This window comes from Kwoniella bestiolae, chromosome 1 (assembly GCF_000512585.2).
Source record: "Kwoniella bestiolae CBS 10118 chromosome 1, complete sequence".
Classification (NCBI taxonomy): domain Eukaryota; kingdom Fungi; phylum Basidiomycota; class Tremellomycetes; order Tremellales; family Cryptococcaceae; genus Kwoniella; species Kwoniella bestiolae.
This window is the reverse complement of record NC_089241.1, coordinates 4113958-4138684: the sequence shown is the minus strand read 5'-3', so window position 1 is coordinate 4138684 and position 24727 is coordinate 4113958. Positions and strand designations below refer to the sequence as shown.

General features: G+C 46.6%; 10 protein-coding genes across 10 annotated transcripts; 4 read left to right on the top strand and 6 right to left on the bottom strand.

Moving 5' to 3' along the window:
• Nucleotides 1-398: 398 nt before the first annotated feature.
• I302_101553 (uncharacterized protein) lies at nucleotides 399-2465 on the bottom strand (the record flags this gene model as incomplete). Its single annotated transcript, XM_019186940.2, has 7 exons — nucleotides 399-489; nucleotides 564-1000; nucleotides 1072-1473; nucleotides 1529-1640; nucleotides 1709-2020; nucleotides 2098-2182; nucleotides 2285-2465. 7 exons carry the CDS (start codon nucleotides 2463-2465, stop codon nucleotides 399-401), a joined length of 1620 nt encoding a protein of 539 aa, XP_019049818.2.
• A 2409-nt stretch (nucleotides 2466-4874) lies between these two features.
• Nucleotides 4875-6203, bottom strand: I302_101552 (uncharacterized protein; the record flags this gene model as incomplete). The annotated part of the gene is made up of 7 exons (XM_065869306.1): nucleotides 4875-5254; nucleotides 5332-5361; nucleotides 5431-5541; nucleotides 5610-5632; nucleotides 5695-5768; nucleotides 5841-5963; nucleotides 6051-6203. 7 exons carry the CDS (start codon nucleotides 6201-6203, stop codon nucleotides 4875-4877), a joined length of 894 nt encoding a protein of 297 aa, XP_065725378.1.
• Nucleotides 6204-6640: 437 nt separating this feature from the next.
• On the top strand, nucleotides 6641-7549 carry I302_101551 (uncharacterized protein; the record flags this gene model as incomplete). The annotated part of the gene is made up of 4 exons (XM_019186938.2): nucleotides 6641-6725; nucleotides 7024-7168; nucleotides 7360-7382; nucleotides 7485-7549. The coding sequence occupies 4 exons, from the start codon at nucleotides 6641-6643 to the stop codon at nucleotides 7547-7549; spliced, it is 318 nt and encodes a 105-aa protein (XP_019049816.2).
• Nucleotides 7550-8071: 522 nt separating this feature from the next.
• Nucleotides 8072-9619, bottom strand: I302_101550 (uncharacterized protein; the record flags this gene model as incomplete). The annotated part of the gene is made up of 8 exons (XM_019186937.1): nucleotides 8072-8156; nucleotides 8234-8318; nucleotides 8421-8599; nucleotides 8692-8786; nucleotides 8859-8960; nucleotides 9037-9262; nucleotides 9335-9426; nucleotides 9542-9619. 8 exons carry the CDS (start codon nucleotides 9617-9619, stop codon nucleotides 8072-8074), a joined length of 942 nt encoding a protein of 313 aa, XP_019049815.1.
• Nucleotides 9620-10986: 1367 nt separating this feature from the next.
• I302_101549 (uncharacterized protein) lies at nucleotides 10987-11313 on the top strand (the record flags this gene model as incomplete). The annotated part of the gene is made up of 3 exons (XM_065869305.1): nucleotides 10987-11016; nucleotides 11082-11189; nucleotides 11248-11313. The coding sequence occupies 3 exons, from the start codon at nucleotides 10987-10989 to the stop codon at nucleotides 11311-11313; spliced, it is 204 nt and encodes a 67-aa protein (XP_065725377.1).
• Nucleotides 11314-11336: 23 nt separating this feature from the next.
• On the top strand, nucleotides 11337-12593 carry I302_101548 (uncharacterized protein; the record flags this gene model as incomplete). The annotated part of the gene is made up of 4 exons (XM_019186936.2): nucleotides 11337-11363; nucleotides 11419-12182; nucleotides 12254-12305; nucleotides 12366-12593. 4 exons carry the CDS (start codon nucleotides 11337-11339, stop codon nucleotides 12591-12593), a joined length of 1071 nt encoding a protein of 356 aa, XP_019049814.2.
• Nucleotides 12594-13535: 942 nt separating this feature from the next.
• On the bottom strand, nucleotides 13536-15589 carry I302_101547 (uncharacterized protein; the record flags this gene model as incomplete). Its single annotated transcript, XM_019186935.1, has 8 exons — nucleotides 13536-13809; nucleotides 13906-14180; nucleotides 14253-14373; nucleotides 14449-14671; nucleotides 14772-14962; nucleotides 15057-15107; nucleotides 15176-15226; nucleotides 15303-15589. 8 exons carry the CDS (start codon nucleotides 15587-15589, stop codon nucleotides 13536-13538), a joined length of 1473 nt encoding a protein of 490 aa, XP_019049813.1.
• Nucleotides 15590-17089: 1500 nt separating this feature from the next.
• I302_101546 (uncharacterized protein) lies at nucleotides 17090-19277 on the bottom strand (the record flags this gene model as incomplete). Its single annotated transcript, XM_019186934.1, has 4 exons — nucleotides 17090-17998; nucleotides 18112-18583; nucleotides 18649-18931; nucleotides 19004-19277. 4 exons carry the CDS (start codon nucleotides 19275-19277, stop codon nucleotides 17090-17092), a joined length of 1938 nt encoding a protein of 645 aa, XP_019049812.1.
• Nucleotides 19278-19750: 473 nt separating this feature from the next.
• Nucleotides 19751-21469, bottom strand: I302_101545 (CDK-activating kinase assembly factor MAT1; the record flags this gene model as incomplete). Its single annotated transcript, XM_019186933.1, has 6 exons — nucleotides 19751-20134; nucleotides 20306-20550; nucleotides 20639-20712; nucleotides 20786-20938; nucleotides 21041-21129; nucleotides 21293-21469. 6 exons carry the CDS (start codon nucleotides 21467-21469, stop codon nucleotides 19751-19753), a joined length of 1122 nt encoding a protein of 373 aa, XP_019049811.1.
• A 409-nt stretch (nucleotides 21470-21878) lies between these two features.
• Nucleotides 21879-24419, top strand: I302_101544 (uncharacterized protein; the record flags this gene model as incomplete). The annotated part of the gene is made up of 7 exons (XM_019186932.1): nucleotides 21879-21894; nucleotides 21956-22012; nucleotides 22109-22663; nucleotides 22756-23024; nucleotides 23136-23586; nucleotides 23696-24072; nucleotides 24249-24419. 7 exons carry the CDS (start codon nucleotides 21879-21881, stop codon nucleotides 24417-24419), a joined length of 1896 nt encoding a protein of 631 aa, XP_019049810.1.
• Nucleotides 24420-24727: the final 308 nt, after the last annotated feature.

Here is a 24727-nt window from a genome sequence, read left to right as displayed (position 1 = left end):
CTCGGTATTGTGTGTTAGTACCGACACGTTGTATCGGTCTCTGAGTATAATTCTAACCAGGAGGGCAGTGTTGAGGTATTGCCGTGTTCTTACATATACATCACTTCGTTCATCAAATATCGAATAACCTTCATATGTCGTAATAAGTAGAAAGCGAAGAATGAAATGAATACTGTATGTCCACATTCAGTCAAGTCAATTATAAACAGTCGAAAGATTGAAAAAGGGTATAAAGCGAGACTAAACGTTTCAGTTGGGGGTATAAATACGGCAAGATCTCGTAGAGTAGCTCAACTACCCATTCGATCAAAAACCGTAGATCAAAAGAGCCAAAGAAACAATATAACTTATTTTACAAAGAACGAAACCGAAAATATGAATTGACATTTTGACTTGAGTCAACCATGGATGGACCTTCTTCGTGATCTCCTACTGAGATGAGAAGACAGAACCTCGCCTGCTCGAGGGATCAGACCTCTCTTCTTTCGCCTGTCACCAGTCACCTCGTCAGCTCACGATTCCTCATCACATTTTATATATTTGTGAAATAGAAATACACTCACTTGCAGTACTTGGCACTAGTACTTTCCGCACCCTCAGCCTCGACAGGGGTAGAAGCGGGGGAGGTCGTTTCAGCATCATCGTCGATTGGCTGAGCAGCAAGGACAGGTGGAGGGGTTGATCCTTCCTTCGGGACTTCGTGGGTTTCAGTGGGAGTCGATTCGTCCTCACTTGAAGAATCTTGACCTTGAGGTTCGACCGTCTCTTCTCCTCCATCGGGCTTAGTATACATATTGCCAATAGCTGGAGGGTTCGTACCAGGAGCCAAAGAGTTGATGATCGCTTGCCAAGTGCCTTTGGTGAGTTGATCTTTGTTTGATCCCTCGGATCCCCACCATCCCAATCTACCTGCCCCGTTATCTCCTACAGAGGGGAAGAACTTGGTAATGTCTGCGTCATCTTTCAACTCTCCGAGAGCGACTGGGATCTTGTTTCGGAACTATCAAAGTTGGGGCTTTTATCAGTATTTATAGCTATGAAACTGTAAAACAGAGGAAGTGAATCGCTCACCTTGAGGTTCTCAAAGTAAGCGTTGGGGAAGACATATCCAGGTTTAGAAGTGCTAGCGCAATCGGGTTTCTGAGAGACGCCACTCTTCCAAAGTGGATTACAACCTGGTAATTTCGAGATGGGTCTCCACAAACCGACTTCTTCATCAGGGATCTTCCCATCCAATCGACATTCCCAGGATTTAGGTTCGGACTTGGTCTTCTTCAAGGGGGCACAGGCGTCCAACTTATCCCCTACACCTTTCCCATAACCACATTGTGAGATGGCATCTTTGAGGGTTTGAGGGACCCATCCGTTGACGAAGTCGGCGTGGAAGTTGTTGCCTGTACAGTCACCGTTGGAGAGGACGAGGGTGCATTCGTCGTTTCTCCATGGGTGGTCGGCATCGAGGTAGTAGTTGAACTGTTGGAGGGTCAGTCACGAGTAATCCAGTGAAGAAGTGGGTGGAGAGACTCACTTCAGCAAAGATGGTGGGGTACTTGATAGGGTGCGAAGCGGGACAGACAATACCGTTGGGATCGTCGACGAGGTTAGGTCCATTGTATGATTGAGGCCAGGCCATGTGTGAGCTGAATAATCACAGTAAGATGTCAGCATGAGATTCAAAGGAGATTGAACCTAGAGTAGAGTCACTCACAAATGATCCGAGGAGGAGGTAGCACCATTCGCCAAACCACACGAAGGGAAGTAGATACCCATTGAGATGGAACCACAACCACCAGGATGAGAAGTACCGTTAGGTAACCATTGAGTTTGAAGACCATGATCACAAGAGATCTTGACTCCTAAGCTCTGGGTGGCCTTGAGATCCCGTTTCATGGCTAAACCGGAGATCATGTTCAAACCAGGAGGGAAAGGTTTGACGTCTTTGTTCTTGTTGAAGTAATACACTCTGACACCGCCAAGCACAGGGGTGAAAGTGTTATTGGGGTGTCGGTAGTAGAGTTGACTACGAACAAAGGCAAAAGAGGAAGGATTCAGCTGGATGCGCAGAAAACACGTTAGGTTAGAGTGGAAACCACTCACGGTGCCCAGTAATTCGACTTGTCATCCCCAATAATCGTTGAACTACAAGCAGCGTCAAGTTGAGTCTGAGGATCGTTCAAGTGCCCTAGTAGCGAATCATATCGTCAGTGATCCGAACTTATGATCACATGTACAGTCGAGGAAGTAATATACGAAGGATGAAAGTTCGTTGGAAAACACAACTCACAGTTGAAATTCGAAGCACCGACCACCCTATGAACATGCCCCGACACATCATTAGGATTGACGATAGGGTCCATCCTACTGATGGTGAGCGTTTGAAGCTGGGTGACGATCCAGTGGTCTGCAGCACCGAGTGCGAGACTACTCATGATGGCAGAAGTGGCGAGGAAGGTTGAGAGAATCATGTTGAAAGAGTGTGAGTGTGGGTAGAGACTATTAATATATGTGTGGGGAGGGGTCGACCAGCGAGATGGTTGTGTGAGTGTTTGAGAGGAACGAGGGTGGTAATGGTGATAGGTGCTTTTAATTTGAGGGTTGTGGTTGGTGTGGTCTTAGTGAGGTTTAGATTGATCTTCGAACTTCACTTTCGATTAGACCTAGCCAGGAGGATGGTACGTGGTACGTGGTACGTGATAAAGGAATGTATGTTAAGCCGTAAGAAGGCGTCGAAGTTGATATTTGACTTTTGTGTTTTAATCTTTATCTTTTGGATATCACTACTAATCGATAGCAGAGGATGTACTGTATTGGTAAAGATAAAAAAGAGAGTCAAAGGTCGGTAAGTGATGTCGTTATAAGGTGATGTATAGGTATATTCTTTTGTATAAGAATCGGTATGGATGTGAGAGTGTGAGTGGGAGTGGGAGTGTTGATTAATGTGATTAGGGGAATACAAAAGAAGAGTAGAGTGGAAAGGAGGGGGATGCTATATATACTTGGCAGAGTAGAGTGGTGGTAGAGCGTTGTTGTTTGAGTGTTTTGGATGTTTGATCGTTGTTGTTTGTGAGTTGATTTGAGTTGATTTGAGCTGATGAGAGAGGGAGACAGGAAAGGGGAGTCGTGGGTGGGTCCAAGCTTATTTATACCTTGTTACCCTAGCACACAAGCACACAATCAAAGGATCCCCTCCCCTCTAATAATACCTTGGCACGGTATACAGTGAAATGCCAAATGTTATCCCGTCAAGCTCTAGCTCTCGGCTGTGAGTCTGAATAGTAAACAGTCAGTACACTTCAAACGCACGCACAAGTCGGCACGTTGGCTCTTACTCCTGCACATGAAGAATTGGTGGATATCAATGTCAATACTAACATGCCATGTCTTGAAGTTTATACCGATGACTAATCAATGGCGAACAAAGAGAAGATTTGTGCGTGAATGTGGGTATCCGTGCGTCCTCGTTTCATGTTTGTATATGTGGTAGGGGTTTTACCCCTGAGTGACTTCGAATGTGCCTCGTTGTTGTGCTTCGAGGTGATGCCACAAGCGAGTGATATGAATGAGCCAAGTACTGGAATCAACATGAACTTTATCATGTTATGTCAGTCTATTGCAGTACAGTACCCTTCAGAGGGAATCACAAACATCCTCTTTCTCCGTCAATAGATAACGATAAGCGGTAAAATAGAGTTAGGTATGGCTGGAACGATACTAACATTCAGAATTTACCGTTAAATCGATAAAAAAAAGCGTTGTTTGGTTGTTTGGTTACCATGTTCTGGATCTGGATCAGGTCGACCTCGAGGTAGAGTGGAATCAGGGGTGCATCCTTTGGTTGATGATCCGTCTTCTTCTTTCTTCTTAGTATTGTTTGAATAGACGGATGCATATGGGTAACGTTGAACCTTACCTCGTCGGGTGAATACTCACCTTAAAAAGCTAGTGACGGTTTAGGCATATCCCTCTTCTTCCTCATGTTTCTGTGCTTGTTTATGTTTATGTTTGTGAATATCAACTTTTACCAAGAATACAATAATGTTCTCGAACATCGAAGTAAACAGAACATGAAACGTTCCTTGACAACTGACTCAGGGCTTTGTGTACAGACAGTGTTCAACGGCAACGGCAACGGCCATAAACGGATCTCACACCGGTGGCGGAAATAATAACAACAATAGTTAAGCATGTCACAGAGCAAAGTAAGTGACACGAGGCTGTCTCAGGTGAATCTTTTTTTCCAATGTTCTTCTTGAAACTTGGTCTTGGTGGCTCTGTACTGAGTACCCATGTGAATATCCAATATCAAGCTTTATGGTTTGGAACGTCCATGATTTGCCATTATCACCCGAGTGGACTTGCATCGCCGTTGCCGTGCTTCAGGTCAAGGGCAATGACAAGATTCACTGGAATCTGACTTGGTGGAAGATGAAGAGGAAGAGATACTGCGAGGTCACCCGAGGTAGAGTAGTCACCTCTGAGCTCTTAGTCAGCTAATCCACGAAAGGATTATTGTCATGCTTGCTGACAGGATGGAATTGGCCACCTGATGACTGACTGTGCTGATACATCACCGACGTCTCGCCACTGATGCAGCTCAGCTCAGCTTAGTAAAAAAGGTCTTCCCAGTCACTGCTCTCGCCACTTGTCCAGAATCAGTTCAGATCAGATCAGATCGACGCGAAAGCTTCCCCCTCTTACGAGTGCTAAAGCAGAGAGGTACCCGCTCAACCTTGAAATACACTCATGTCTCACGGCGACCTCAAACAGATGGCGAGGAACAACACGCAGGTACAGACCGACTGTACCTCCCCATCCCCATCTAGATCTCCGCTCAATCGACCCCAATGTACGACCCATGCATACCGAGTGCGTAACTACCTCCTCAACCCAAACTCCCAAACCCACTCCGCAGTCCTCCTAACCATCTCCCTCGAAACCGCATGACCCGTCTCATCATCCACGTAAATCTCCGCCTTCCCACCTTCACTCGCATTAACCACCCTCAATATCTCCTCGATATCTTTCTGTCCCTTATCTAGCGGGACGAGCTTATCGTGTCCTCCATGAATGGTTAGGATTTTCTTACCCTTGTAATTTGAATGATCCACATCTCCCTCAAGTAGGGGGAGGAGGGAGGGAGGGTAAGTGGGTGGGGTGAATGGGATGTTTAATGATTCTGCTCGGGGGCCCATATATTTGGGGAAGGATTCGAAGGGGAGGCCTATTATGGGTATACCAATTCGGATCCGGGGTTCTATACATTGAAGAGCATTAGCTGGTATCTTCTACGACAAGAGGGACATGAAGTAGTCGTGGGATCTGGGCATTTACCTTCTTGAAGTAATCGCCATGCTACATGGCCTACATCATCGAGAAGGGTGTCAGTCTTTCATCGATCAAGTATAGTTATTGTGAACATGTAACACTCACCACCCAGAGAGATTCCAGTCACGATCCATTCTTCAACCTTCTTCTCGCCCATTGGGAATAGGTACGCAGCGAGAAAATCAATGATGAGCTGGATATCCTGAGCCCCGCCGTCTGTGTGAGAGTTCAGAAGGTCAATCAAGTGAGGGCATGGTATTTAGATAAAGCGGGGCAAGACTCACACACTTTGGCAGCCATATCGATTCTAAGTGCACGAAATGACATCAGCACCAGCATCCCCTGAGATAGCTCGTGAGGAGTACTTACAAATGCCTCGGATTCTCATCATAAGCCAAATTCGCCTTCCTATCCGTTATCCTCGCACCGTGATTCCGTTGGTCCTGTTCCCGTGTACCTCCTGATCAGCTTTCTCCCTACGACAGCCCAGCTGGGTCAAATAAAAAGTAACTTACAAGCGTAACAACCAGCAAATCCCTCTTCCTATCCCCCTCAGACTTTGTACCCGCCTCCCCCAGTATACCTTGAGAGAAGGTAATCATATTCTTCTGACTGTTCGTCCGACCATGCGCAGCGATCTGTCTCTTGGATTTAGCTCTGTGCTCTGTCCATACATTGAAGTTGATCATGGATCGAAGAAGCAGGAGACAGAAGCTAGGACCCACAAGCACAGCCAATGGCCTATCACTCCCCTCTATCTCTTTCAACCCATACACCCTAAGATGTAATCCCACGATAGAGAGCTCGGTGACGCTCGATTCGGGATGACCGAATGTGAGGGATGGTTCGTCTGTCTTGTGAATCACTTTGGGGGTCATGGTGGTGCGATTGACTGCTAGTCTGATATGTGATCCTCAGGAAGGTAATTTTGGGATGTGATTGTTTCGCTATACCTCGAAGAGGAAGAGAAGAGAAGAGGACACATGCATCCGACGTGATTGATAGTACGGCTTGGACCGATTGAGGTTGGAAGGGGATGTTATGTGTGGGGCTCCGGTGGATTGGGACCCTGCAATCCAATGCAACAGCCAAACACACCGAAGGAGAGATCCGAGCTGAGGTCAGCTTGACTTTCGCTTCCTTTTCTTGTTGATACATGTTCTCGTGACTTTGACCATTCGTATAAATCACTGTCCACAAAAGAAGATCAAAGCGTCATTCTCATCCTCATTCTCATCCTCATCAAATTGAACCACACTCTTTCACCCCGTCAAATCATCAAAAGTACCACCAACACGACCAACTAACAACCACAATGGCCGAGATCCAACCCCCTGCTTCTGCTGGTGTTACTTCGCTGAGGGGACAGAATCTCAATGCGGTGATAAAAAGTGTGGATAGTGAGTCATCTATCGTTCTTGCAAGGTCTGTTCCATATATGGGTAAGGCTCCAGCTGTGAAGGGAGAAGGGGGATTGAACGGAAAGAGATAGAGCCTGAAGGAAGAAACGTGCGGTGGGAGGTGGACGATTTGATGAGTGAAGGCCCTGATAGTTGATGGAAGAATCCAACCAATCGTTGAACAAGTAACATAGTCGAGGGAGTCAAGTTCAAGATGATAATACTTGATAATTCTCCCTAACATCCAACCCCAGCATCATATCTGAACACCTCGCTAATCCTCATGTAAATTCCCTAGTGTCCGAAGAGATGCAACGCAAAGCAGTGGACGTTGTTGTTCTCTCCCTGGAGAAACATGACCTCGAGAAGGATATGGCCATGTTCATTAAGAAGGAGTTTGATAGGTTGTATGGTGTGACTTGGCATTGTGTCGTGGGCAAGAAGTGAGTATTGTGTTGCTTCAAACATGAAGAGGCGAATACATCGTATTTGAATGTGAACAGTGAGAACGGGGGAATGTTGTCCCTACGACATACAGACTTGATCACTTCCTCTTCTCTTTCCGGCGATCCGGCGAATCTTATTGAATTTGAACGTGAATACAAGACTCGAGCTAACATACCTGTTATTCCAGTTTCGGCAGTTTCGTAACACACGGTAAGCCCACATATTCCAAACCCTAGTAACATGCCGGACCACACCCATCCATCCATCTGACATTCTCCCGCAGGCTTCAACTAACTTCCGTCATTCCACCAGAAACTAAAAACTTCATCTACTTCTACCTCGGACCCATCGCCATCCTCTTGTGGAAGACTTCATAATCCCATCCCACGTATCCTTCCCTCCTCATATCTTATATGTAGACAGCCACCAAACGCACCACACGAGGTAAATCATCAAGCAAACAAACAAATCATGTACATAACGCAGCATCACCTGGAAGTGGAAGTGAAGGAGAAGGAGAAGGAGAAGGAGATAGAGAAGGAGAAGGAGAAGGGAGTTAGGATACTCTGTAAAATAATGCAGTATGAAACCACGACGAATATGTCCCAATACACGTCCAGGAACAACACGAACCATTCATGATGATATCTCCTTCATCATCTTGACCAGATAATCTCTCGTATGACATTATCCCCCAAAGACCACCCGGGTATACGTTCAACCTCATTTCTCAATATTTACAAAAAGCACGATTTCACTAAACTAATTCCATTCACTTGACCTCAGCCCCAAGACTATACATCATATCTCCCAGACCAACTCTACTAGCTATAGCGCTGATCGGTTTCTCTCCACGCCTCACTGCAAAATACCCTCTCTCCACTACGCCACCCGCTGAACTACGTTCGAGACATGTTCTGATAGTGTGTGCTGGTCGCTTCGTATTCCTTTACGAAGAGTCGCTTCTGTTCCTTGATCATCCACCTGTAGTTGCTTCGTCAGTCTCCTCACTTCGTTCACTCCAGAAGATGGAGGGGGGAACGAGGGAGAAATTCACTCACTTCATGATATCATTGATATATTCTCTCAGAATGTTGAGCGACTCAGTATCGATATTGGTATAAGCGATGAACGGACCAAAGTTGACTATTCAAACATGAACATGGTGATAAGCATTTGGCCTACTGCTCCGACGTAGATGAAGAGCAAAAGATATGGAATGCGACCAAATGGGAGATTCAAACTCACCAAACAACCTGAGTAAATGCTCGGCACCATAGATCTCCGACATCGGTTTATCAGTGTTCTGTCTCTTCTGCTCGACGTATTGTGCCCTCTCGAATCGGTATAACAAGTTATTGCCCAGGGCTTTATCGAAATATAATGTTATACCTGAGATAATCTCCGAAAGGAGGGATGTCGCTCGGCTGTTATAACACCAATATCAGCGTGAAGTTCAGCTCTACAACCTATCCTCAGTCGTATGCACGTGGGAGTGAGATAGTAAGAAAGCACTCACACTGATCTTTCTTGGGCTTTTTTGGTATTACCAACATGTTGTCGATACTCTTCCAACAACTCTCGGACATTGGGTTTACGAGGTAACGTGACGAGCTGACGTGATCTCACATATACTCACATCAGCTCATGATATCCGGGCGTTGTATTCTGGATAAATGAACCCACCTGATTGTTCTTCGTTACGTTCTCCCAATCATCGACGAGTTGCAACTTGAGAATCTCAGGAATGACAATCTTCACTTCCGGTCTATTGAGATATGCTGCTTCCTACCATCATCAAACCCCCAGATATACCGTCAGCTCACCAACATCACCAAGACCATAAGGGAAGGTGTACACGTACGGTATCAACACCTGACTCCCTACTTCTCTTCTTCGATTCACCCTTCTTGCCCTTCTCCTTGCCCTTTCCAGTGGTGGTAGCAGCAGGAGCGGGGGAGGCAGTGGACGATCCAGCTGCCGAGGCGGGTCGGTTCTTCTTAGCTTGGGCATCTAACAGTGCTCGTCGTTTGGCGAATCCTGCTTCGTTGAGCTTGAGTAATCGTTGTTCGGGTACCCATTCGTCCCATCTATATGGATATGGTGCGATCAGCCATGTTAACCACAGTCATAGAGATGATGAGAGGGGTGTATGAGCTCACGTCTGTTTCCATCCCTTATAATGAATGAAATAATGCGGTCCAACAGTCCCCAACAACGTGTTGTTCTCGTCCCAATTTTCAGCTAAGATGATCTGAACGCGTCAAAAGAGGTATATCAGTCTATAACTCCACTGTCACTGAACATCTAGTTCTCAAACTTTGTACAAAGCGGGCTAGAGGGGTAGCGATGGTTTTGAAACAACTTACACGAGCCTCGTAGAGTAATGGACCGTGGTATGCCAAGACATACTCGTCGTTTGTGAATTGGTTCATCGATCCTGACATCTTGTCTATCGAATCGTATGTATGAGGTCGTATAGTATTGAAGGTGATATGAAAAGTTGCGCACTGTCCACACCATCATTGTAAGTCCATTTCCATACGTGTGAGAGCACGATGAGAGGATGGGCAAGAGGATATACACCTGGGAAGATAGGGGGGAAGACGCGTACCTTGATTTGCGATTATGTAGTGATGGCAAGTATGCACCAGCAATTAAAAGATGTATCACAACGAGCGGCTAGTCGGTGCACTTCTTGTGATATGCTTGATGTGGTAGTAGCGTAGAGATTGAGTAGTGTAGAGTAGAAAGTGTACTTTCATATATCACCTTTCGACGCGAAGACGTAATGTTTATTCCCAATCGCTAGGTCCCGCTTCGTTTTCCTCGCGGTTCGGTTCGATCGGATCGTACGTACCCTTGGATCGTGAGTTGCTCGTGTGCGAGGATCTGTACGAGGATGGTCAGCAAGTTAGCAAGAGGTGTCAGTAAGAGGTGACATACGGGTTTGTTGGATGGTGATATGGGTGGATGGGATGATAAGATTTGTTTATGTATGGTGGGGGAGATGTCAAGATGGGAAAACGAACAACAGGGGGGAGGACCCTGGAGATCACTTTTTCGGTAAAGTGGCGCTTCACCCTTTTGTACCTTATTTGTCCTGCCCATTTTACTGATATGGGTGATTTGCCGCTCAACCTTAGCATGAGATGGGATACAAAGTATATACATACAAAATGAAAGAACCACTTCCCTGCTTCTCTTTCTTATCTCATCTCAAAACATAATCAGAACTCTGACCAGTTCCTCTTCGTCTCACTCCATATATCTCTTCTGTCAACGCGACTCGAAGCAGATAATAGATAAAGAGTCGATACATTGGTCATTGTCTGAGTTCATAAAAAGAGGATAAGGGAGATAGGGGACAGCTTAGTAAGTTGGTTCGAGTTTCCCTCTGCGGGTGGCGAGGCCGACTTTCTCCTTCATTCGCTGTATTTTCCTCTTAAAGCTGGGATCAGCGTTGAATGGGCGGGGATCAGGATGCCGGCAGATGGCAGAGAGACGGTGGAGGAGATGAATGTTCTTTATGCAAAGATTATATGGACCGCTTCGACATTCATCTCTGCTAGCTGTACCTCTATAAAGCACAGAGCTGACATCTGTTTGCGATCCACTTGTCTCCTATCACTTTCTATCACTTGCAATGGCTCTTTGCGCTACAAGTAGACCGCTGTAATCATCGCAATTATCCTTGGTCTGGACCCCCTAAATCGTTTCAACACGATTTACACCCATACCCTTTGAGTCGAGATTCATTTCTCCTCGAGTCGCATCCTCCTCTGCACCCACTTCTTCATCTAAGACTGCAAACATGACCCTCGCTGGACCTAGAGCTCCCGGGGTAAGTAAAAATGTTGGCACAGTATTGGTAAATGGGGTATATACTGATAGAATGGTTTGCTTTAGCCCAAGTTCGGCCAATCCGTTGCTCCTAACCTTAATGTCCGACACCTTTGTCCCAATTGTCGAACGGATCCTCCTAACATCATTGAGGAGTATTCCAAGGGTGATCTGGTAAGCTACCTCAAACCTTTTCAGGTATGGTTACTGTAGCTAACCTGACCCGTGTTAGGTATGCGGAGACTGTGGAACTATCTTGGGTGACCGTATCGTAGATACCAGGAGTGAATGTGAGTAGTATCGTCTACCCTTCAACATCAAATGCTAACTTCGCCATTTGCAGGGCGTGTAAGTATCTACCCCCTTCTGACTAATATGTGAACCTATGTTCACTCTCTTATAGACTTTCGCGGGCGACGAGAACGGCGATGATCCCTCTCGAGTAGGAGATGCCGGTAACCCTCTCCTCGGATCCAACCATCTCGATACCGTCATATCCCACAAAGATGGTCGATCAGGAATCGCACGAGACCTAAACCGAGCAGTGCAACGAGCCAATAACCTCTCAAACGGTATACACGGCAAAACCAATACTGCCATCCTCTCCGCTGTATTTTCTCGGATCGGCGAGAAATGCGATGCCATGCAACTTCCCCGAGGTGTTCGAGAGAGAGCTCAACACGTCTACAAGATTGCTGACGAGCAGAAAGCCATCAAGGGGAAGAACGAGAACGCCCTCATCGCCGCGTGTATCATCTATGCATGTAGAGATGCCGGAGCTCATAGGACGTTCCAGGAAGTGTGTAAAGCCCTGAAAATATCCAAGAAGGAGCTGGGACAGGTATTCAGCGTAATTAAGAATGCCGTTCAGGGGAGCGATGCCTTCCAAAGGTCGAATAATGGATTTTCGGATGGATCGAACAATTCTCAAGAATCCACTGAAGCCTTGTTGGGACGATTCACAAATTACTTGGATCTGGGCAATGCGGTTTTCAACGCTTCGAAACATATCGCTGCTGAGGCTACGGCCAAGTCGACGATAGATGGTAGATCGCCTGTATCCATTGCTGCTGGGGTGTTGTACTTTACTTGTGTGCTATTGAGCAAGAACGCTTCGGCGAAGGATATAGCTGGGATGGGAGGTGTTTCAGAGTCGACTACGAAGTTGTGAGTGTGCTTTCATCTGCTATCTATCGACTGCTGTTATGCTCGTGACTGATGCTGGGTGACGGTCGTAGGATCTGTAAGATGGTAGCTACCAAACTGGACGAAGTGATCCGACCAGAATGGGTAAGTAGAGTATCACTCTCCAAAAACATGTTAAGCTGATGATTCGTAAACGTCACGTAGAAAACCGAGTACGCTCCAGGATACGCCCAACTTGCTCAACTAGGTCGAGTGAACGAATCTGCCAGGGGTTCTCGATCCGGTACGCCCAGTACAGGCAAATCAGGCAAGACTCCTACTCCTGGGCCGACGAGCAACGGGAATGGTAACGGGACCGCAAACGGGGAAGAGAAATCGTCTCAAGAGGAGATCAAAGTGGATGGAGAGAACAAGGCCAATGGGAAGGCGTAGTTTTTCTGAGTGTGAGAGGTGGAAGATGGGTGGAGAGTGACTTGCGAGAAACACCAAATAAAAAAATCCCACGTCGTATCGTCTCTTAGCGCTTCGGCTTCAGGGAAATCCACATTCTCCATCTATGTGTCAGTTTCGTGGGGAACGCAGTACAATATCCAAATAAAAACCAAGAATGGTAATCTTACTTCTATATTAGTGATTCACAATAATGTTGTATTTTGTATCCCTCATTCGCGAGTGACATGAAAAAGAAACAACAGAGATATAAATAAAATCGAAAAAGACAAAACGATTATCGACCTTCGTAAATACTTTCGTTGTTGGTCGGAGAGAAGGTCATGGGGATGAGTCGGAATGAAGCGAGTTGAGGAGTTGGGAGAGGCCCTCTTTATTTCGTCTCATGTTACTTATTTAGTCTGCTAAGTCATTTGAAACAAAACAGAACAAACACATGAGATACATAGTTATACTTGACTTGGCAGATGAGATATATGTATACTCATAAAATTGTACACTCTGCTCAGTGCTGCATTACTACAGTATCATTACCGTCCTGTGCGGGACCAGCGCTACACTCGTAAGACATGCTACTGCCTGATAGACGACGTTGATCTGAAAATACGTCGAGATACCATATTTTGTGCTGTAAGTATACATCATCATCATAACTACAAAATAGATCTTATCCGATGATTGTCATCTGCACGAGCAAGGGGATTATAAGAGTATGAACACTAATGAACGGATGAAAGATGATATGGATTTCTAGATCTAGAATTTATTTGAATTTGCATTGGCAGTGAATCGAATCAAATCGATCAACGTGTATTGCCATAATGTTACAACACTGTTTTGTTTTCCTCCTTTTCATTTCTGTTCTGTTCTTTTCTTGAATTTGTATTTATGACTTGACTTGACTTGCTAGCTTCAAGATCGCACCTATATGAGATTCGCCAGCAATCCTCCCACGACCATGACTCCCACGAGACCAGTCGACACCGAAGATAAAGGCAAAGCACCACTGCTCGACGACTGACCGCCCGAACCGGTCGTTCCACCCCCGGTGGTCGATTGACTCGTACCGTTACTAACAGTAGAAACACCGTCTGCCAGTTGGGCGAAACCGATCGCAGCGGGGTTGTACCTGAATGTGGAGTAGACGTTCTTCAGGAATGAGGCGCCGACGATCCATTGAATGGGGGATTGGGATGATCTGTAAATGATCGAATCAGAGTATCAGTATCGAGGTTATCTTTCTTGTTGACTTGTGTTGTATAGAATATTGTATATTGGGAAGGATTGAACTCACAAATCCATCTCAAAGAATGCACCAGTACACATCGAGTTATCCCTGGTGAACGAACCAAGGTTCATATCGGCATTGGAAATCTGATAGCTCAATCCTCCAAATTGGATCGTAACGTTGACAGTTGTGCTGCAGGGATACTGATAATACCCATCGTAACCTGATGCAGCGGATAGAGCTGATGAGCCGGAGATCTGCGAATAGATCGCTTGGGCGACTTGAGTGGGGACTCCGATGAGGGTTGTTCCTGTATCGATGGCTGCTTGGGGTAGGGAGCCCTACAATTTTACGATTAGATGTCAGATGAGTACAAGACAATCGTTTATCAATTGTGAGAACGGCCTACTCACGATGCTAACTTGGTTGCCTTGGACAGTAACGGCCTGGGCGGGTATCCTCCAATAATCGAGATCATCGGAATCTATCGAGATGTAGTTGATCGCTCCGGTATATTTACTTGTGTTCGTGCCTCTATACATATCGAAAAGAAGAGTTTGAGTATGAAGGTTAATTTTCATATGTCCAGGCAAAATGACATGTACTCACCCCAAGATCATCTCTCCACCATCAGTCTCAACAGAACTAGCAAAGTTATCTCCCCTATACCTCGCAAAATAGAAACCCATCTCTGGGTCGGTCCATGATCCCGAGGCTGCAAGAGCCTGCCAGAAAGGTGTGGCTTTTGAAGAAGCGATGGATCGCCAAGCTAAACCCATCAAGCCGGATAAGGGAGCGGAGATCAGTCGGGCGGTGGTAGATGTTACGACGGCTATTGACGAAGCAAGATGATACCATAAAATGTCAGTCATTATTAGTGTGTGATGGTCACAGAGATGACTAAGAAAGCAGAACATAACGAAGAGACCTACCAAACGTCTGGCCAGTAACTGTAAACCCAGCTAACGAGACCGTATCGGTCGCCAGATATCCATCGGCATCGCCCGATCCGTAAGAGATATTGAACGCTGAGTTGTCGGTATTGTACGATGATGAATCCTGAGCGTCGAAGGTGGATACACCGGTACATGAGGATGATTGACAGGTTGAGCCTGCTACCCAGCTGTGATGTGCGAGTTTCACGTCAGCTCTCAATGTCTCCCATAATTGGCTCGATTCGTAGAATCAAGAGAGAGGGGCAGAATACGGAAACTTACAGATCGGATGATCCTGTATCCATGATCAACAGGAAATTCTGTGCTGGCGAACTACAGCAATCACATCAGCTCAGCCACAGTATTCAACAGACCAAGCGAATGAAATATGAAGTACTCACCCTATCGAGACTTGACCAGAGTACGAAGCGTCTATCCCCACGTCAGTGAGTCTAATCATTTGCGTCTGTCAGCTCGATTATCTCGAAGATGCAGAGACACAAGAGCAAGAGGAAGAGGTAAACCCACGATACACTCCCACTAGCCCTCCTTCCCAAACCATACGACCTCCTCCCCAACTCTTCATCCATCCTATCCCTCTTAAGCAGGTCCCTAGACCTCTCGCCAAGATGCTGTTCGTATTTTTTTCTTAACCCGCTCGCCTGGCCTTTCAACCATTCTTGACGCACTTCCAGATCGTCGGAATACTGACGGGAGTGATGCAGTGTCAGAGGGATTGTAGTGGATTGAGCGAGGGCTGTGAGGGGTACAGAGGCGAGGAGGAGTAGGGAGGTGAGGGGGAGGGTAGGTAACATTTTGTGATTGTCGTGGGTGATCGGATTAGAGATGGGTGATAATGGTGATGATGATCAATATGGAATGATTGATGCGAGTATAAAGGATAATCGATGTTTGATTGTGTGTTCTGATCTGATAATTTGATGGTTTGATGCCAAGAACTAGAAGATTGATTGATACACTGGGTCCTTTCCTCTTGCTTTCCCCTTTGATCGGACCTATGAATCTGGATCGTTGATGTTGATATTTGAAATTTGATGAGTGGCAAAGTATCTAGAATGTTGAATGTTGAAACAGGTACCAATAATAAGCTACAGAGACAGAGACAGAGACAGATACAGATACAGTATCAAGAGACAAGATATGCACAGTAAGAAGTTGATATATGAATGAATCGATGGATTGAATAGGTTTTATACAAAACAGGATGGCAAATGCCAAGGTAGTATCGAGGAAAAAAGGTTTTGCACAGGCTTACATACGGTATACGCAGTACAGTACCAGTGTCAGTACCTTGGCATAAATAGGATTATTGAATGATGATGCGTATTTTCAGGGTAAAACTCACTCGATTCCTGGAGAGAAGGAGAAGGCGTTTTCCTTTCCTGCTCGTATGCTTACTGCGAGGTATAAGTCTACGTCGTTTCGGTGATTTACTCCGTGTGCACGTTTTGGGTCTTCGTAGCTGCGGAAGCTGTCAATTACCGTAATACAGTGAGTGACTGTGTGTCGATGGGCCGGATGCGTCACTCGCTCATTTGCAAGTATGAGTACCGTAGATCGATTGAGGTGGCAAATTGGATTTAACAAGTGTTGCGCAGATGGATGGTCCTCTAAGATGGTAGGTAGGTATGATGAGTTAGTCATGTGGTGGCAACTCATCGACTTGCTTATGCTTTGCTTGCCAAGTATAATACCACACATCACGCATCTGGCTCTCTGTTGAAGGTCATACATGTATCGCGCAGAGTCTCAAGTCCCAAAGAAAAATGTCAAACTAAGACATGGCATACATACCCTTAGCGTCTGAGTCGGTCAATCTGACTTGACACCAACACGAATCTACCGGGTGGCAAGCAAAAGACCATGAGACTTAGTGAAAGACACGATGGTACATAGTAGCTCTGTTGTTGGTGATGCTTATGCTGCCTTGTATGGGAACTGTCATATCATTACACTGCAACACCTCCAACCCTACGGCGAACAAGTGTATTTCCGGTACAGCTAGTCCTATAAATAGCGGAATGACGAGGATCGCCCCTTCAGTGAACTCGTAGTGTGATTTGTGGAGCATGAATCGCTCAATTACCATGACTACAGTCTATCATGCAGCAAAAGTCAACCGCCGTTGAGATAACATGCAAATGGATAATACAGGATATGCATTATATGGTACAGTGGTATACACAATATGGTAGTGATACAATCATCCCAATCTCCGTCGGTATATACAAAAATATGATAAGTACATCCTCTTCACTCTCTCTAATGAGTCGCCTACAGGACCAGTATCCCGCCTAGATAGCATTCAACCCAGCGACCATACTCCTACTCTTACTCATAACGGGAATCTTTGACCTCTGATGTATACCCTCGATTTCACCGGAAGATCCGACTTTCCTATGACTAGATCCCTCGCCCAGATCCAAGTCCAACTTCGAAGATGACGACGAAGAATGCTTGAGATGTATATCCGAGCCGACTCTCATAGGGATCTGACTCTTCCTTCGTAATTTCTTCTCCGTCCTGTTTTCTGAAATATCGCCAATCGAAATCTCACCTCCATTCGACTTATGATTATGACCAGAAACAGGACCCGGACTAGGCGAAGGAGACGGAGTGAACAGATCCCTTCCTCCCTCAGACTCCAGCTCATCCTCCCACCCTGGCGTAGTCCCCAATCCAGGGGTAGTTTCCAAAGCTTTCTTCCCTTCTTCTATGAGTGCTGCAAGCTGGATCGACATGCTATCCAACCTTGAGATCATCTCGTTGGTATCCTTATCATCCTCTTCGTCGTCAGCAGCCTCTCCATCCGCTATGATTGCTGAGGCTACAACCTCGTTCTCCGCTTGTGAATTACTAGCCAACTCCATCTTCTGCGTATTGTCCGATGACGATGTCGGGTGGGAAGCTGAAAACTGACCAACAGGTGAATTCACACAACTCATTATATCCGTACTACCACTCGACCTAATCTCATCATCACTAAGGGATGGATGATAAATCTCTATACTGGGTAATGACCTTGAATCAGATAACGGATGATGAAACAACCATGCATTCCTTGATGATTTGGATCGTCTCATTCTGGGTTGAGGGGCACGGCGTCGCTTGGCCTTGGCCGATGGGGAGGGGGAAGGTGAGAGGTACATGGAGGGTTTTGAACGGAGAGTTGATACTGAGGAGGAAGAAGGGGTGAGGAGGTGCTACACGAAAATTATCAGCATCTCCATTCTAGGTAAAAAGGTTTAAATGTTTGTTTGTGTTTGGAAAGGGGATATGATACACCGAAGACTTTGATGGAGAAATGTAAACTCACATCATCAATGTCCTCCCATTCTTTAATTCTCGAACCTCTACGGGTCCGTTCAGTCTCTTCATATGCTGGAGGGGGTGGTAAGTTGGAGATAGGTTGCTGAGCGATTTCTACAGGTTCCTCTTGTCCTTGACTGGGTGAGACATAAGGCGTTATCGTAGGATTGGCGATGGCGTTCTCCAGAGCAGCCGTCGTGCTCGCCTCTGCTATCTGAGGCTCATGCCGATCTTGGTTCACATGTCTGGCATCTTCGGTGGGTCTCGTTGGAACACCCAAAGCTCTTCCTTCCTGCTGCTGTCCCTCTTGCAATTTTGAGGTAGGTCCCTCTTCATCATCTCCCTTATGATCAGCTTCTTCCTGTTCCTCTCCTATCCGCCCCGCTTGCCCATCACCTCCCTGTTCGCCCCTTGCTGGTCCATCCTGGAATTGCGCCAGAGTAGGACTAGGCTGATTAGCCAACAACCTATAAGCGGTCCTACACCATATCGAATGAGCTCCAGTCATCTAGATAGCATCAACCCTAGAGGTGAAAGGACTTACAATCCCAATGCAGCTCCAAAGACACCGGCAGTGACAACACTACCAAACAGCCCACTACCCCAACTATTCCTCTGATTCTGATTCTGGTCCTTCGTTCTCTCGACCGTAGATAGGATCGATTTTGTGGGCGAGTTGATCGGTATTGTCTGCTCTGGATCTTGGTCTCGGGTTACTTCTCGTGGAGTCGGAGGGATGATGAGATTTTTCTTAAAGGGTGATCGTCGACGCTGGTTGGGAGGAATGGGGGAAGAGGACGCTTCGTGTTTCTCGTGAGTGACGTATACTTCATCAACAAGATCAGCACGACAGCTCCAAAGCGTATGCACCTATTCTAGATAATATGGGTTGGACTCACGTTGGCTCAACCCCTCCTCTACTCCCACATCCTTCCCCTTCCCCTTATCGACCCTCCCAACACCCTTCTTATCTTCCAGGCAAATTATAGCTCCCCCGGGAGAAGTGGAGGGTATCCAATTTCGCTTTAACCCTCCCTCAGGGGTTCCTATCCAGTGAGTCAATGAGGGGAAAGAGTGCGATCGGGTGGTTCGGGCTGGTCGTTGGTGTTGGCGTTGGTGGGAAGATGTAGATGGGCCTGGGTCTGCTGCTCCTTGATTAGGTGAGGATGACATGGTGGGAACGACCGATGAGTGGAATGGGGTGGGATTGATGAGGGAGTGGTAGAAGGTCCAGGTCACTTTGTTCTATATGTTGACATTCATGATGCTAGACTAGACTAGATCACAGACAACGGTGGAGTGATATGAAGAGATACAAGAAGATGGTGATAGGATGACTGATGGACCATGACGTTCCTTTTCCTCTTTCCTTTCTCTTGCTATTCAAAAACACACAAACGCGTCCATGCGAACACACAAAAAACACGCGATTGGGTGGCAAACCAGTACCATAGTACAATAACCATCATACGAGATGGACAATACAGTGTGTATATGATATGCATGACTCTCATACCAATGCAGACAAACATGCAAAGACAATAACAATGTTAGACAGAAGAATACAACAGATCAGTACAGATCAGCTAGCAACAATACCTCATGCAGATATCTTCTTCTGTTCAGTTAGAATGATTCAAGCGACTTCACACCAGCGGCTCAACCCCAACCGCCTCAACAGCCCCCCTAATCTCCATCTCCCAGAACAGTCCCAAATCCCACCCACCTCCTCTAACCCTCTCATCAGTCTTTACGAAATGCACACCCGATCTTCCATCCACATACTCCCCGTCCACCTTGATATCGTACCATTGGCTGTATGAGGCGGTATCAGGATTAGAGTAAGGTATAGGTACGAACGGTCCATTGTAATTTGGCGATAAGGGGGATAAATGCTGGACTTCATCTTCATCGTTCTTCTGGAGTAGAAGAGAGGGAGGTATGAATTTGAATAATGCTTCTTGGCGGAGTTGTTTGGCTGTACGGGATTGGATCTCGAGTTCGCGGGCTCGTTTGGTCTCGCCTCGTGCCTGCGCATTCCCAGGAGTATGTTAGCAGACCGTCTATATGGTAATCGTAGTCTCAAATATCCAGTACTAATACTAGTCTACTGAGTTACACTCGATAGAGCTCGTTCCAGTGGGGATACCTGTATTTTGCAGAGAAAAGCAGAATCCGGCGAGTATGAAAACGAGACATACCAAAGCCTCCGTAACCTCCTTCTTCACCCTCGCTTCCTCCTCCCTCTCTACCCTCTCAGCCTCTTCGACCATCCTCATCCTCTCTTCCCTCGCTCTCCTCTCTACCTCCTCCCGCTCAGCTTGAGACATAGCTTCCAGAGCTGTCTTCTCTTGATTGGCAGCTATCAACGATTTATTCGATTTCTCAAATTCGCTTATGCGCGATTCGGTCTTTTCGACGTCGATGTCGTTGAGTAGGTTGAACGCTGCGTTTGAAGTGATAAGCTATGCTCTGCACAACTCTTGACATGAAGATAGGGGGAACAAGTGACAGGAGAAGGAGACAAGACTTACTCAGATCTTCCACCTCTTCTAGATAGTTATCATACTCCTTATCACTCCCGAAATCCTCTCTGCGCTTGTTGAATCTGATTACAAACATGAAACAATGAGCGCCTTATTCATCGATAGACATATGCCCAGTAGTATGGTTACACTCACACCTGAGCCATCCTCCTCCTCACCGCAACTTCTTTCTCAACTTTCAAATCCTCAAACGTCTGATGAGCGAAATTGACCTTTCGCAATATCCTTCCGCACTGGGGACACGGCTCTGGACCAAGGGTGAACAGTCGGTCTATACATGATTCGCACCTAGTCGCGATTGAGAGTCAGCTCACATGCAGGAACAGAGCAGCTATAATGCATATACAGCAGCTTCAACAGAGGGTGAACAGAGCTAAAAGGGTAGCTCACATCTTATGATAGCATGGCGATACCAGTAATCTCAAATTCTGATTGAATTGTCTATCTGTATGACATATCGGACAGACATCTTGTTCTGTCTATCAACCCATCACATATCAGCATTGAGTTACTCCCAGGGAGCTATCACTCCTCGATCCCCTATTGTATTGTCCCCGCACCCTAAGCAAGGTATAGTCCTACCCCGCAGAGTGGATGATATGGCGAGCGTATCCTCTCCAATCTCGCTGACAAACCACTCACCCTAAATTCCGTGACACGCTTACTAGGATCCCTCACCCCCGCCACATACAGATAGCCATCCTCAGTCCCCTTTGCGTTCGTCCCTACCCTCTGCCCTTTACGAGGTATCTGGGGTTTACGAGATGAGGATGAGGAAGACGAGGGAGGGGGTTTTCGCATGGGGAGACGGGATGACATTGTGCCCTGTTGAGATGTGCGACTACAGAGACTGACTTGGACGTAGGTTCGGTATATGCACTTCGGACCGTGTTACTCTTGTGAATCAGTGCTATTATAGGATTGTGGATGTAGATGATGCTAAGAATTAACTAAAGATATGAGAGATGGGGGCAAGGTCTAGTCAGATACTTGGACCTACTCGTAGATGCCAGTCTGAATGAGGGGTCTCCACATCTGCAACCTCTACTAGCTCAATCGCCACACGTATGTTTTCCCGGAAATGCCCGATCGAAGTAACACCAGTCAAAGGTTGAATGCATGTTTGTTCAATAATTCGTGAACAGTTAGTTCATTGTCATTCGCATTGTACTCATTGACAACAGTCAAAACTACAGTACAACACACCTAAAAGCGTCAGATTATAATCATGGACGCAGGATACGGTGAGCTAATCATTACCGGGGGAAAGAACGAGCTGACAATCTTCTGTATGATCGGATATAGACGCCTTGGAAGAGGCTGCTTCTTCTTATGCCAAAACGAGGGAAAGGGATGATGAGCGTGAGTGGCTACTTCCAACTATCTCATGAGTCGGATCACTACATCCTCTCGAAAGACTGCATGTAGGAGCTGTGCTGATAGCACGTTATTGCATAGACCGAAGCCATCGAAGTCATCGAGATAGAGACAGGGATAGAGACCACGACCGAGAAAGAGAGAGAGAAAGGAGACATCGTGATAGGGACCGAGAAGACAGGGACCGAGATAGAGGAGATAGGGATGACAGATATCGACCTTCCGAGAGAGATCGAGATAGGTACGACCGAGGAGATAGAGAAAGAGAAAGGGAAAGACCAAGGAGGAGAAGAAGGGAGGAAGATGAATTTGATCTAGCTGCTGAACCCATGTCTGGAGGGGGGAGTGGACACAGAGATAGAAGACCGAGGCATGAAGATCCATACGCTCAGCCTATGAGGGGGTATAATAGTCCGCCAAGAAGGAGGAGGGGAGAGGAGGATGATTGGCGTGCATCGCGTGGAGGGTCCAGATCCAGAAGTAGGGAGAGAAGGAGGAGAAGAGGTGGTGATTTCGGTAGATCCCCTACACCCCCTGGTACGGTTCCTTTGGAGGAAAGACAAGTAAGGAATTCACATTGGGATATTAGACCTGCTCAGTTTGAGGGTGTGGGCGCTATGGAAGCTAAGATGACTGGTATGTCTATTTCTCTCCCCTAATCACATCTCATACGATGCGTACGACAGTGAAATATTTGGAGAAGCAGAAGCTGACTTATCCGATGCTAGGTATGTTCACCTACGGTCCAGGTCGAGTACCTCCACCAGCCTCTCTGGGAGTCCCGAACCAACTTATGGCGGGCTCTTTCCCACCTGCCAACCCTCAACGACAGACCAAGAGGATATACGTCGGAGGTATAAACGACAGGATGAACGAACAGCAGATCCAAGATTTCTTCAATAAATTGATGCACGAACATAATCTCGCGGTGGATATGCCCGGTGAACCGGTGGCTACTTGTCAGATCAACAATGAAAAGAATTTTGCTTTTGTCGAGGTGAGCAAACAACTCCTGCCCCTCACCTGTCTTATCCTGAAATCCAGCATTCATCACATGTGCATTGTGTGCAATTCACAAGCTAACTCTGCACCTTTTCGCATGACTCAGTTCAGAACACCAGAAGAAGCTACATCCGCTATCCAATTCGACGGCGTGATGTACGAAGGTCAACCTCTCCGAGTCCGACGACCCAAGGATTACTCCGGTGTGGACCCCTTAGCTTCCACCTTTGGTGTACCCGGAGGATCAATGGTTGATTCGCCCAACAAGCTTTTCATCGGTGGATTGCCTACATACCTCAATGATGAACAGGTCATAGAGCTTCTCAAAGCTTTCGGTGAACTCAAGACTTTCAATTTGGTGAAAGAGACTGGAAATGTATCCAAGGGATTCGCGTTCTGCGAATACGTCGATCCGAATGTTACCGACATGGCTATCCAGGGATTACACCAGTTTGCGTTGGGTGATAGGACGTTGGTAGTGCAGAGAGCGGCGGTGGGTAGGAATCAGAATAGTCATCATGCTCTTCCTGGGTCGGCGGCGTTCTTGCAACAAGCTGGTAAGCTGGCTCTCCCATTACTCTTCTGCTTCCTCTACGTATGACCTGTTGTGAAGTCATCAGCTTCATCAACGTGAAGAACCAAGCTGATATCATGTAATTCGCATAGTCCCCAACATCCTCCAATCCTCACATTCCGACGCTCCCCCAACTCGCGTCATGTTACTTCTCAACATGGTCACACCAGAGGAACTATACTCTGACGAAGACTACCAAGAGATCCTCGAAGACATCAACGACGAATGTTCGAAATACGGTGAAGTTGAGGGTGTCCGGATCCCCCGCCCTACACCGAAGAACAAGAAATGGGCGCCTGGGGATTCTGCCGCTGTGTCTGCTGAGAAGAACAGGAAGATCGATGAAGAGAATGGTGTGGGGAGGGTGTACGTCATGTATAGGAATGTGGATGATACGAGTAGGGCTATGAAGGCTATTGGGGGGAGACAGTTTGGGGGAAGGACGATTTTGGTGGCGAATGTGCCTGAGGTGGGTTTAGTCTTCTTTTGTCAATGTATTGCAACTGCGTACTGCAACTACAGGGAACTTTGCTCTTGTCCCTCTTGGTTTCATTTTTTCTTGTTCTCAATAACTCCTATTCCTCCACTATGGTTGTATGTCGCAATGATCCGCTAACTTCACTCTCGCACTATGCACTATAACAGGAAGAATTCCTTGGCCCCGCTCCTCCTCCCCCTCCCCCTCCTGAAGGCGAAGAACCATCCGCACCTGCTGAATCCGACTCTCCCCCTCCTCCCCCTCCACCACCTGCTGAACAAGATTTGGACGCTGCTGCTGCGGATGCTGTCAAGGATATCATGGCTGGGATATTGTAGGTGTAGCGGGGAGGTGGTACATGATGATGGTTGTTATATATCAAAAGGGGGCATACTCTCCTATCATGCATTTTAGTGATTCAACTGTTCCGTCACACACTTTCAAGTACATGTTATATATTGACATCTACGAAGATTTTGTTAAGCACTTGTTTCGTTTATCTGTCATCTCATCAAATTGCTTCATATCCTTTGTCGCCAGCTCAATCGGTTCACATCGATAAGGCATGCTTGACACAAAATCTCTTGTGCAAAATTTGTATCTAATGCCCCAAGCTTGGGTATAAAGAGTGTCGACCTGCGCGCAG